The 13,643-nt window shown below is 37.4% G+C and overlaps 1 protein-coding gene across 3 annotated transcripts in view; it reads left to right on the forward strand.

The window, feature by feature from the left end:
• DPP10 (dipeptidyl peptidase like 10) overlaps nt 1-13,643 on the forward strand; it is a 674,550-nt gene that overhangs the window by 556,770 nt on the left and 104,137 nt on the right. For all 3 annotated transcript variants that reach the window (XM_036886636.2, XM_036886633.2, XM_036886635.2), the window contains one exon: nt 12,583-12,703. In XM_036886636.2, the coding sequence (XP_036742531.2) occupies nt 12,583-12,703 (121 nt within the window). The remainder of the gene's footprint in view (nt 1-12,582; nt 12,704-13,643) is intronic.

Here is a 13,643-nt window from a genome sequence, read left to right on the forward strand (position 1 = left end):
TGGTTCCATATGAATTTTAGGATGATTTTCTCTAATTCGTTGAAGAATGCTGTTGGTATTTTGATAGGAATTTCATTGAATCTATAGATTGCTTTAGGCAGGATGGCCATTTTGACAATATTAATTCTTCCTATCCATGAGCTTGGGATGTGTTTCCATTTATTGGTATCTTTAATTTCTCTCATGAATGTCCTATAGTTTTCAGAGTATAGGTCTTTCACTTCCTTGGTTAGGTTTGTTCTTAGGTATTTTATTTTTTTTGATGCAATTATGAATGGAATTGTTTTCCTGATTTCTCTCTCTGCTAGTTCATTGTTAGTGTATAGGAATGCAACAGATTTCTGTGTATTAATTTTGTATCCTGCAATTCTGCTGAATTCAGATATTAGATCTAATAGTTTTGGAGTGGATTCTTTAGGGTTTTTATGTACAATATCATGTCATCTTCAAACAGGGATAGGTTAACTTCTTCCTTGCCAATCTGGATGCCTTTTATTTCTTTGTGTTGTCTGATTGCCGTGGCTAGGACCTCCGGTACTATGTTGAATAGAAGTGGGGAAAACGGGTATCCTTGTCTTGTTCCCGATCTTAAAGGAAAAGCTTTCAGCTTCTCGCTGTTAAGTATAATGTTGGCTGTGGGTTTGTCATATATGGCCTTTATTATGTTGAGGTACTTGCCTTCCAAACCCATTTTGTTGAGAGTTTTTATCAGGAATGGATGTTGAATTTTGTCGAATGCTTTTTCTGCATCTGTGGAGATGATCTTATGGTTTTTGTCCTTCTTTTTTGTTGATGTGGTGGATAATGTTGATGGATTTTCTAATGTTGTACCTTCCTTGCATCCCTGGAATAAATCCTACTTGATCATGATGGTTAATCTTTTTGATGTATTTTTGAATTCGGTTTGCTAATATTTTGTTGAGTATTTTTGCAGCTATGTTCATCAGGGATATTGGTCTGTAATTTTCTTTTTTTGTGGGGTCTTTGCCTGGTTTTGGTATTAGAGTGATGCTAGCCTCATAGAATGAGTTTGGAAGTATTGCCTCCTCTTCTATTTTTTGAAAAACTTTAAGGAGAATGGGTATTAGGTTTTCATTAAATGTTTGCTAAAATTCAGTGGTGAAGCCATCTGGTCCAGGAGTTTTGTTCTTAGGTAGGTTTTTGATTAGCAGTTCAATTTCATTGCTGCTAGTTGGTCTGTTCAGATTTTCTGTTTCTTCCTGGGTCAGCCTCGGAAGGTTGTATTTTTCTAGAAACTTGTCCATTTCTTCTAGGTTATCCAGTTTGTTAGCATATAATTTTTCGTAGTATTCTCTAATAATTATTTGTAATTCTGTGGTGTCCGTAGTGATTTTTCCTTTCTCATTTCTGATTCTCTTTATGTGTATAGACTCTCTTTTTTTCTTGATAAATCTGGCTAGAGGTTTATCTATTTTGTTTATTTTCTCAAAGAACCAGCTCTTGCTTTCATTGATTCTTTCTGCTGTTTTATTCTTCTCAATTTTATTTATTTCTGCTCAAATCTTTATTATGTCCCTCCTTCTACTTACTTTGGGCCTCATTTGTTGTTCTTTCTCTAGGTTCATTAATTGTGAGTTTATACTGCTTATAGGAGATTGTTCTTCTTTCTTGAGGTAGGCCTGTATTGCAATATACTTTCCTCTTAGCACAGCCTTGGCTGCATCCCACAGATTTTGCAGTGTTGAATTATTGTTGTCATTTGTCTCTGTATATTGCTTGATCTCTGTTTTTATTTGGTCATTGATCCATTGGTTATTTAGGAGCATGTTGTGAAGCCTCCATGTGTTTGTGGGATTTTTCATTTTCTTTGCATAATTTATTTCTAGTTTCATATGTTTGTGATCTGAGAAACTGGTACAATTTCAATCTTTTTGGATTTACTGAGACTCTTTTTGTGGCCCAGTATATGATCTATTCTTGAAAATGTTCCATGTGCACTTGAGAAGAATGTGTATTACGTTGCTTTTGGGTGTAGAGTTCTGTAGATGTCTGTTAGGTCCATCTGTTCTAGTGTGTTGTTCAGTGCCTCTGTCTCCTTACTTATCTTCTGTCTGGTTGAGCTGTCCTTCTGAGTGAGTGGAGTGTTGAAGTCTCCTAGAATGAATGCATTGCATTCTATTTCCCCTTTTAATTTTGTTAGTATTTGTTTCACATATGTGGGTGCTGCTCTGTTGGGAGCATAGATATTTATAATGGTTATATCTTCTTGTTGGATTGATCCCTTTATCATTATGTAATGTCCTTCTTTGTTTCTTGTTCCTTTCTGTGTTTTGAAGTCAATTTTGTCTGATACAAGTACTGCAACTCCTGCTTTTTACTCTCTGTTAGTGGCATGAAATATCTTTTTCCATCCCTTCACTTTTAGTCTGTGTATGTCTTTGGGTTTAAACTGAGTCTCTTGTAGGCAGCATATAGATGGGTCTTGTTTTTTTATCCATTCAATGATTCTATGTCTTTTGATTGAAGCATTCAGTCCATTTACATTTAGGGTGATTATTGATAGATATGTACTTATTGCCATTGCAGGCTTTACATTCATGGTTACCAAAGGTTCAAGGTTAATTTCCTTACTATCTAAGAGTCTAACTTAACTCACTTTATATGCTGTTACAAACACAATCTAAAGGTTCTTTTCTTTTTCTCCTCCTTTTTCTTCCTCCTCCATTCTTTGTATATTAGGTATCATATTCTGTATTCTTCATCTATCCCTTTATTGACTTTGGAGATAGTTAATTTAATTTTGCATTTGCTTAGTAATTAGCTGTTCTTCTTTCTTTACTGTGGTGGCACAGTATTCTTTTTGTGGCAGCTATTCAACCTTAAGAACACTTATCTATAGCAGTCCCTCCAAAATAGACTGTAGAGATTGTTTATGGGTGGTAAATTCTCTCAGCTTTTGCTTATCTGGAAATTGTTTAATCCCTCCTTCAAATTTAAATGAGAATCTTACCAGATAAAGTAATCTTGTTTTGAGTCCCTTCTGCTTCATTGCATTAAATATATCATGCCACTCCCTTTTGGCCTGTAACATTTCTGCTGAGAAGTCTGATGTTAGCCTGATGGGCTTTCCTTTGTATGTGATCTTATTTCTCTCTCTGACTGCTTTTAATAGTCTGTCCTTATCCTTGATCTTTGCCAATTTTATTAGTATATGTCTTGGTGTTGTCTTCCTTAGGTCCCTTGTGTTGGGAGATCTGTGAATCTTCATGGCTTGAGAGACTATCTCCTTCCCCAGATTGGGGAAGCTTTCAGCAATTACCTCCTCAAAGACAATTTCTATTCCTATCCCTCTCTCTTCTTCTTCTGGTACCCCTATAATGCGAATATTGTTCTGTTTGGATTGGTCATACAGTTCTCTCAAAATTCTTTCATTCTTAGAGATCCTTTTTTCTCTCTGTGCCTCACCTTCTTTGTATTCCTCTTCTCTAGTTTCTACTTCATTTATCATCTCCTCCACCATATCCAACCTGCCTTTAATACCCTCCATCCTGCTCTTCAATGGTTGGATCTCCTACTGGAATTCATTCCTGGGTTCTTGGATATCTTTCTGTACCTTCATTAGCATGTTGATGATTTTTATTTTGAATTCCCTTTCAGGAAGTGTCATAAGGTCCATGTCATTTAAATCTTTCTCGAGTTATATTAATTTTACTCTGGACCAGGTTACTTTGGTGTTCCATAGTTGTATATGGCACCCTCTAGTGTCTAGAAGCTCTGCTCTCTGGAGCTGCTCAGTCCCTGAAGCAATGTCAGGTCTCAGGGAAGCGGCATTGGTGCCTGGGGGGAGGAAAGGGCTGTTTCCTGCTTCCCAGCTCCTATGCCTGTCTCCACTGCCTGAGCCAGTGGGCCGAGCACAGAAGTATAAGCTTTTGTCCCAGAGTAGCCAGATATGGATCCCTGCTTTCCACAAGTGGCTGGAATCTCAGTCTCCCCAGGAATTCTGCCTGTGTTAGCTTTCCAACCCCGTAATTATGCAAGTATCATGAAAGCACCATGAAATGTAGGTTTGTGCTCCCAGAGCAGATCTCCGGAGTTAGGTATTCAGCAGTCTCAGGCCTCCACTCCCTCCCTGCTCCATTTCTCTTCCTCCCATCGGTGAGCTGGGGTAGGGGAAGGGCTTGGGTCCTGCTGGGACACAGCTTTTGTATGTTACCCTGTTCCGTGAGGTCTGCTCTTTTCTCCAGGTGTGTGCAGTCTGGCGCTGTCCTCTTTCCTGTTGCTCTCTCAGGATTAGTTGCACAAAGTATATTTTCTAATTGTATATGGTTTTAGGAGGAAGCCTCTGTTTCTCCTCTCACGCTGCCATCTTTAATCCTTAGATTTCTCTTTGTTTTTTAAGTTTAACATACATGCAGCAAATATGATCCTTATGAACACTTCCACCTACACAGCACCCAGAGTAGGATCATAGCATCGTTTATATGCCAGGATACCCCTATTCTACCGTTTACCAGTCACTAGTCTCTTGAAAGGGTATCATTACCCTGATTTGCAGTATCATTGTTGGCTATTATAAATAGCACTACTGTGAGTATTTTTGTGTATGCCCCTTGATTTTGTGTATGTTTATACATATACGTAATTTTACAATATATTACATATTATATACATATTTATGCATATGCACAGTGTATGCACATATGTATATATATATGTTTTTGTATATATACACATTTCTTTTCCTTCTTTGCCTTCCTCCCTTCCCTATATATATATATACAGACATAGATATATATAGATAATCTACCTACCTATCCATCCATATACATTTCTGTTAGGTATACCCCTCAGATGGAATTCATGAGACATATAATTATACCTATTTTCTGCTTTGGTAAAATCTGTTTTTTTCACATTTACAAGTAATTGTACCTAGTTACTCTTCCATAAGAAGTACATGAAGGTTCCCATTGCTTTACATCCTTGGCAGCACTTATTATTGACTCTCAGTTTTATTTCAGCCATTCTAATTGTAACAACAAAATATTCTGCTTTTTTTGTCTGTTTTTATTTCATGTTAACAAAAGAGTCTGCTATATAAACCAAAATAAGGACTTTTTCTTTATAAGTTAATACTAAAAGTTTTTAGAGAGTTATTCCTCAAAACGTTTTCTACAGTGGAACCAGATCCATTAATGCAATATGGCTTAAATATTTTGAACATTTTTATTTAAAAAAAAGTTTAAATATGTTACAGCATCTTATGTGTATGATGGAGTTCCAGGTGATTATTCTTACAATCTTTCTCTCAATAAAGTAGTTATTATATATATATATATATATACACACACATAACATATGTTTTAACATTGTCCATATGATGAAACTCTTATATTTATTGAAAAATAAGATCTGTCCCTAATAATGACTCTAAATCATGGCAAAACCTGTGTGTCATTTATTTCCAAAATAATATTATGAATTCAATTTCGTAACTGAATGGCATGATTGAAAATTAAAATCTGTCCCTGATAGAGAAAAAGACAAAGGTTCCAGACAAATTTTGGAAATTTGACCAGAGGATAATGTTGAGGTTGAATCATGGTCGGTGAGCCAGGAACCAAAGGACCCTAGGATATGGTTGTCTGAATGCTCGAATTCTATTAGGCAACGAAACTTTCTTAACTTTTAGAGCAACCATGTGTATATAGAGATGTACCTGAATCTTACAGAACTATCCTCCTCATATTCCCATACTTGTCTGTCTGTGACTTGAGTTAAATCTGCTCCATTGCCTGGCATTTGTTTCTCTCCATCTTCCTAATCCCATGGAATCACTCCTTGTCCTTTATGTCACAATTTAAATTCACTCTCTCTTAAAAGTCTCTATGAACCCATTCCCCCACCCTGATTCCTGCTGTTCATTGCTCAGCACTGGGTTTTAGGAGTTTACCTACCTGTCTCTCACATAACATTATAATCTTCTTGAAGTGAGGGGACTACACATTAAAAATCTTTATAACCACAGGCACACTTGGGAGAGTACTTTCTAACAACAAATTGCAAATAGGCTTTTAAAGGTTTGGGGAATTAAACTACCATTTCATTATGCACACGCAGAAATCTTACCTCAAAGTCAGTAGTTCTCAAAGAGGAGGTGATTTGCAACTCCCTTTGAGGGGCCATTGGGTAATGTCTGGAGACATTCTGTGTTGTCATAACTGAGGGAAGGAGCTGCTACTGGCATCTTGTACGCGTGGGGAAGCAGAGATGCTGCTCATCCTCCTGCACTGCCAGGGCACTCCTCAAAGCAATGTCCATTCCTAAATGTCAGTAGTGCCAAGGTTGAGAAACCCTGCTCTAAGTTAAGAAAATAGCTTCATTGCCATTAGTTTCAAATAAAAATAATTAAATACCTGCTGTACATGTAACCAACATGTCAGACTAATTTCTATATTAGTATCATCATTTTTATCACTGAAATTAATGTTGGTATTGTATTTATGCATATATTAAACTGCATAATATACATACAAGCATAAATGTGTCAAGTCTTTTTAGTATAGTTTCCAAGTCTTTTTCTGTTTGATGACCTGTTTTTCAGTTGTCTCTCACTGTATATCCATCTCCCAACAAAAGTACCCACATTAAAAGTCTGGAGGTGGCATGGTAGAGCCACTGCCAGAGCAAATGTCATCCAGTTCCTAAACTAACAGCTCTCCTTGTTGCGTAAAGTAACCAGAATCCACCTACCGAAGAAGCTGAGGAGACTAGCTTTTAACAGTCCACAGAAATAAAAGACTCCAGAGGGGCAGGCATGGGGCTGAGAACCGACAGACACCCAATGCATATCTGTTGGTCACATTCCTGTGAAAGTTTGTATTAATGTTGTGTCTGGTGCACAAAAAATGTGTTCATGTTGAAATCATATTTTTTGTTTCTGTTTTTTGTCACTCAACAGTATTTCAGTAAAACTTCTCCAAATCAGTTCATGAAGCACTAATTTATTCTCCTCAAAGCCTGAATGTTACTATAAGATGTAGGTGAATCATCCATCCAGGCATTTACTTGGATGGGTTTTCACTTTAACTCCTCTTTTTGAACATCTTAAATGCAGCTGAGATAGATATGACTCTTCATCATTCTCTACACAGTGATATTTTTTTTTCTCTAAAAGACAAGGTGCCAGGTTTAGGATTCCTTTTGAGATGGAAAGTGTAATTGCATGTTGCTTTCCCATATGACCAGTTTACATTTTCACAATTACCTAGGACAGGACCCCTTTCACCACATCCCTGCCAGTGATATGCGTTACCTGGGAATGCTTCTTAATTTCAATTTTTTTTTTCCTCAAAAGCAAGACAAAAAAGAAGGCAACCCAAAACATATCCCACCTTGAATGTAACTTTCCAGATCCTCTTACACCACCACAGGGCATGGGGACTTTTTAATAACTCAAGTTTCCTAATTTAAAATTACCAGGAAAATCACTCAAATCAGTGAAGGTGGGATAACTTTTAGCAATATTTCAGCTAAAACGAATCTAATATCCTATTATATAGAACAGTTCCTAGATAAAACCGTTCCAGTTTTATTTTGCTGTTCTTTTTCGTTTAAGCTGGCTAAAAGTTTTTAAGAGTCTGCTGTTATAAGTCTGTATCAGGCATTGTCTCTGCTTCAATCAGTCACAGTAGACTAATTTACATTGCGATTACTCTAAAATCTTGATGACTTTTAACATCAAATGTTCATCTTGGTCTGTGTCCATTTCACATTGCCTGGGGCTGAGGAGCGAGTTCCCACTATGCCTATTCTCCCAGCAAGCCAGGCTGCTGTGGTGTCTGCTATCTGAAGCATTGCTTGTGGTCTTGGCAAGGGGAAGAGAAAGCAGGAAATTCAAAATTCAAAAGGGAAGGCTTTTAAAGCACCCTGCCCAACAATGACACACGTTGTGTCCAATCACTTAGTAATGAGCCGTATCAACTAATGCATTGATTAGAATAATTTCTTGGAAAAATTTATTACATATTTCTTAACCCATTGTAATTCAGCACATAGTATTTCATTTATCTTCCTGTTCCTTCCATATTGCCTTTACCAATTTTGAATAATTTATACAGGTATTAAGACTATTGACTTTGAAAAACTAGGTGGTTGGCTTGCTCTATAAATTGAAGAGTTAAGTGGTCAGATACCTATCCATTTCTATTTATTATCCTGTTTAGGTGGTTCACTGAAGGAATTGATTAGTGACATCAAAACTACTATGACAGCTTAATTAGTAACAGGATAAATGGCATTAGGGTTTGTCATATATTCGATGAATGTGATTTAAATCTAGTTGTAGCCCTTGATGATTGCCATTTGGACCAGCTTGATTTCATCAGAGTGCCCAGATAGTATCTGCAAATGCAATATTTGCAGCTCTCATATTATTAAGGTAGTGCTTAGAGTTTGTGACTATTATTTGAAACTAATATAATTCAAGGAAAACCTTGGTAATTTAAAAGACATTAGAAGACTATAAATGTACATTTTCATGAAGGCAGCCACTAATTTTTTTGTGCATAGAAAAAAGATCTTGTGGACATTCCTTGGATTGCAGCTTTCAGCAAATGGCATTAAAATTCTGATTCCATACTGCTTGTTCTTTTACATTGAAGCAGATGTCAGTTTCATATGGATTCTGAAAATCATCCAATCTGTTCTTCAAATATAAATGTAATTACTAGTCAATGGTTTTGGGTAATTTATACATCTGCTAAAATCATGGAAGTTTTATTAATTATTTTGACTTACAGTTCACTCCCTTCAGAAGCTGAGGATTTGGAACAACATTACTTTTGGTTAAGTCACCCCTACTTCTAATAAATGCCACATGTGTTTAAGTAGCCTGGGTGTAGATGATATGAACTGTTGTCACCTATTGTCACTTGTAAGTCCTAGTTGATTGTTCAGGTCCAAGAAAAGGAATTCCTCTAAGTAAGGAAGACCTTGCCTGCCTATTTCATATACTGTTTGTGAAAGGCAAACAGAGGTAGTATACAAAAGATATAAAGCTTAGGCTTTAGTTGACTGAAATAAAAGTATTTTTTTCTCAGCTGAGGGATTATGAAAATCATGACAATCAATTGCCATCCACTTTTTAAAAAATGTATCTATTTATTTATTGAAATGTCAACAAACAATCTTCCATTGGTTTCAAGTATACAACACAGTCATTCAACAGTTACCCATATTATTAAATCCTCACCTCCACTAGTATGGTTATCATCTGTCAACATAGGAAGATGCTACAGAATCAGTGGCTATATCTCCATGCTGCACTACCATCCCTGTGACAGACTTACATTATGATTGAGAATCTTTGTGCCCCTTTTTCCTTCTCATTCCAGATACTGTATTCTTCAGCTCTGAGTGGCTCTCTTTCCACTCTTTTGTCTCTTTGCTGAAGTCCTCCCTGAGATCATCAAAAGTTTTCCACAGATCATTGAACATATTTATGACTTTTACTTTGAAATCTTTATCAAGAGGTTTTGTGATCTCTGTTCATTTAGCTCTCTTTCTGGTGTCTTATCCTGTGTTTTTGTTTGGAACATATTCCTATGCTTCCTCATTTTGTCAGGGTTTTGGTGTTTCTTCCTTTGTATTAGATTGATCTGCTATGCCTCCTGGTTTGGAGGGTAATGGCTTTCTGATGAAGGTATCCCTGTGGTGCCTAGAAGTTCCAGACTCTTTACTTACCAGGGCCTGGTTCTCCTGTACGGTAGAGCCACAATCGCTGTGGTTGGCTATGGGCAGAGCCACCTTTCTGCCTGTCTGCCAACAGTGGTTGATCCCAGGCCACAGGCAGCAGGTAGCAGCTCACTTCTGCTGGCCCTTTGTGAGCCCTGCTGTAGTGCCTCTGCTAGGATTGTTGTGGGCAGGTCTGCCTTCTGCCTGCCCTGCAGCAATAGTGCTGGTGAGGCTGCTGGGCTGAAGGGGTGGATGGGGCAGGTGCACGGAGAGTGTGGCATGGGGCTGGTTCATCAGGGAGGAGGATGCAGTGTTTGGAGCTGGCTCTTGAAGGTGCCTCACTAGTTGGACTGAGAAAGGGCTGGGAAATCTTCCCTCTGCCTGCCAGGCAGCAAAGTCTAACCACTGCTGGGACCAGGGGGCAGGCAGGTGCACAGGGAAGTACCTTCAGCTGAGCTGTCAGTGAGGGGGATGGAGCTTTTGGGGTTCCCACAAGCACCAGGCCAGTTGGGCTGAGGGAAGGCTGGGGAAGTGTGGTCTACTTACCCTTTTTCCTGTGGTAGAGAGAGCTCTGTCCAACGCTTGCTCCTCTGGCATCCTTCCCATGATGGTAAATCTTTCAAACTCTCACCTCTGCATTGGCTTTCAGTGGGACCTGCAGAACATGCCTGTCCTCCACAAGTGGGTAAAGTCTCAGCCTCTCAGAGTGCTCTAATTGTTCCTGGTGTCTGGTCCTAGTAATCACCAGCACCCAGTGCAATGGAGACTCATGCTCCCAGAGCACATCTCCAGGACCAGATGTGCAGAATTCCTGGGCCCCTATCCACTCTGCTCTCTGTTTCTCTTCCTACCACCTATGGGCTGGGATGGGGAAAGGCTTGGGTCCCGACTAATTGCAGCTCTGCCACTTTACCCTTCTCTGTGTGGGCTTCTCTTCTTCCCCAGGTGTAGGTGGTCTGCTCTGCAGTCTCAGGTCATGTCAGTGTCAGTTGTATTTGCTGTGGTTGCCTCCTTGATGTGTGTGTGGGTGAGGAGGTTTCTGCATTGCCTTACTGCTCCCCATCGTCACCCCAAATCCCCGTCCCCACCACCATCCACTTTTAAGGCACCTGTGCTGGAGTGTGACCCACTTGCTTTCAATAATAAACTCATTTCCTATTTCCTATCATCACTTGAAAACCTTCCAAGTGAAGTGAAAGCAGTAAATTTCATTTGTTAATAACTCACCTCCTCCTACTTCTGAGCTACCACTGCTGCTGTTGCCAGTCCACTACTGCTCCTAATACATATTTAGCCAACATGTTATGCACTGCTAGTCAATAGTTTGGGATAGTTTACACATGGTCTGAAGCCATAGAGGTTTTATTTTGATTTAGTTTGTACCCTTCAAAAGCTTAGGATTTTGAACCAAATTATCTTTTGTGAAGTCAGTCCTCCTTCTAGTAAAGCCACATATGTTGTATGTTCTACATTCATCATCTCCTTTATTCTTTCCAACAGATCTCTAAGGAATGAGAATTATCCACATTTTGTAAAAGAGAAGACTGAGGTTTATAAAGGTTAAGAGAATTATCGAAGTTACTGAGATTTTACATGTAGGCTGTCTGATTATCAAGCTCAAGCTTTTAAACACCCTGTATATCTTTCTACCACAACCCCAAAAATCCTTATTCTTATATTAGCATTTTCACCTGCAGTATAAATGACAGATAATGGTAGAATGATGAATTAGATACACTCACTGCTAAATCACCAGACTTGAAATAGAATATCAGTGAAATTTCTGGATATTAAAATTGGTTTCATCACTATACATGCTAAGATTTAAAATCTAGGACCTCATAATTAATCAATTATTTCAGAAGTTCTTGTGTTTGCTCCATTTGCTATGGCATAATGATCCCACAGCATGCTGAACACATGGACACTGGGCCATCTTTCACCTTCTTACAGAATGCTCAATTTAAATAGCAATTTGGCTCTTACTGGACAACATTCTTCTTTCCCCAACTTAAGGATGAAACACTGTTCTTGTAAAAGTTATGTTATAATTTAGGCTAACAGTTTGAAATGTTTGCCATTAAAGATATTTTAAAGTGGATTATAAATAATTTTACCTTGAGTTATCTCTATTTAAAGACACATACTTTTGTGTGGACAGACACTGTTTAATTTCTACTGTTATTTCTGTTGTCCAATCCAGGCTATTGTTATTGTTGATATCATGTTGGAAGACTCTGCGATACAAATTAACTTTTGTGACCCTTCAGGGACAAAGTTATTATAACTACTGTTCTCTTTAGGGAAGAATTGCCAGGGAAGCTTGGGGCATAGGGAGGTTTGTTCCACTGAGCAATTCAAAGGAATTTTGCCATCCTTTCATCAGTAGATCTGTGAGTCAAGCTGGATAGAATCAGAAAGATTCACTGAAGATTATTTTATTGATCACCAAATCATCTTTGCAAAAATAAAAACCCAGAATTGAAGTTTTCAAGCAGTCAGTTGACTGATACTTAAATGCCATTTAGTATAGTTGCAGTCTCTTAAGTATGCAAAATGTCATCTCAAACCCAAATCAATTTTGTGGTATGAGCAAGAGATTATTAAATGGATGAAAAATTGTGGTTGAAAATATGGATTTAAAGCTCCAATGCTGAGTACTATGCTATTTCTAAATGATAGCTTGATATTGTACAATAGGGAAGAGACAGCCATTAGTAACCGGAAGCAATACAAAAATATGCATTAAATAAAAAAATTTAAATCAGGCAAATAATGCAACACTTAGCTCTTCAGCTGTTTTTCTGTAATACGAAAGTTTTTTTTTTAAAGCTTCCTAATATGTTGGATTTTTGGTTTGTTTGTCTTACATGTTTCCTGATCCAGATTTATATTTTTGAAAATAATATCTACTATCAACCTGATATAAAAAGCAGTTCATTACGACTGACATCTTCTGGAAAAGAAGGAATTATTTTTAATGGCATTGCTGACTGGTTATATGAAGGTGAGTTGAGTAGATTTAGTTTCAAAAGAACACAAATGACTTATTTTTATACAAAATCTATAAGAAAAATCTGTTCATTCCAGAACAATACTTATAGCACTCTTTCTTCTCATTTCCTCTCAAAATTGCCTTCCTGTTTCATATTTTTGCGTGTGCTGATATTTTGACTGATTGTGGTTTACATCTACTTATATGACTCCACGTTTGGTATATATATATATGTATATACAGACATTTTTGTTCAAGCTAGTTAGATTTTATTTTTGGTAATGTTTAACAAATGAAAGTGAACGATCACCTTAGATCATTTTTGAATTAGATGCTGAATTTTTCTGACTGTGGAAAAGAAGAAACACTAACCTTTACTGTTCAAAAAGTAAATGAAAGCCACTAGATTTTAGTGATCCCCATTAAGAACATTCTATCACACTTTAAAAGCCAATGCATAGGGAACCAAATAAAACCTAGCAAGTTATTTGCAGTAACTATTGAATCAAGTTTTTTTGTAATTGCTCAGAATATAAAAAGAAATAAGGTGCTGAAAACCTCTATTCAATTTGATGATGTACATATTATCAGCAGAGTTTTGGATACAGATGGCCTAGGGAATACTCATAGCTTGAGTTGCATACCTACATTTCAGACTCTGCAACCGATCTTGGCAAAATACATCAAGATTTAAATTAAGTTAGTCTATCTGACTAGAAATTATAGCTAAGAATGATCCAGAAAAGAAAAATGTATTTCTTGAGCAATATTTGCAAATGCAGTCTTTCTACCTCAGAGTCCATGTTTTTAATTCTCTAAGAAAGGTAAATCGCTTTGCTCATTCATTCATTCATTCATTCTCTCACTCAACAGATGTGATTACAGTTACTACTATGTTTCAAATACTTGTCTAGGTTTTGAGATATATTAAGGAAGAAAATGAAGTCCTATG

Source organism: Manis pentadactyla, chromosome 8, assembly GCF_030020395.1.
Source record: "Manis pentadactyla isolate mManPen7 chromosome 8, mManPen7.hap1, whole genome shotgun sequence".
Taxonomy (NCBI): Eukaryota; Metazoa; Chordata; class Mammalia; order Pholidota; family Manidae; genus Manis; species Manis pentadactyla.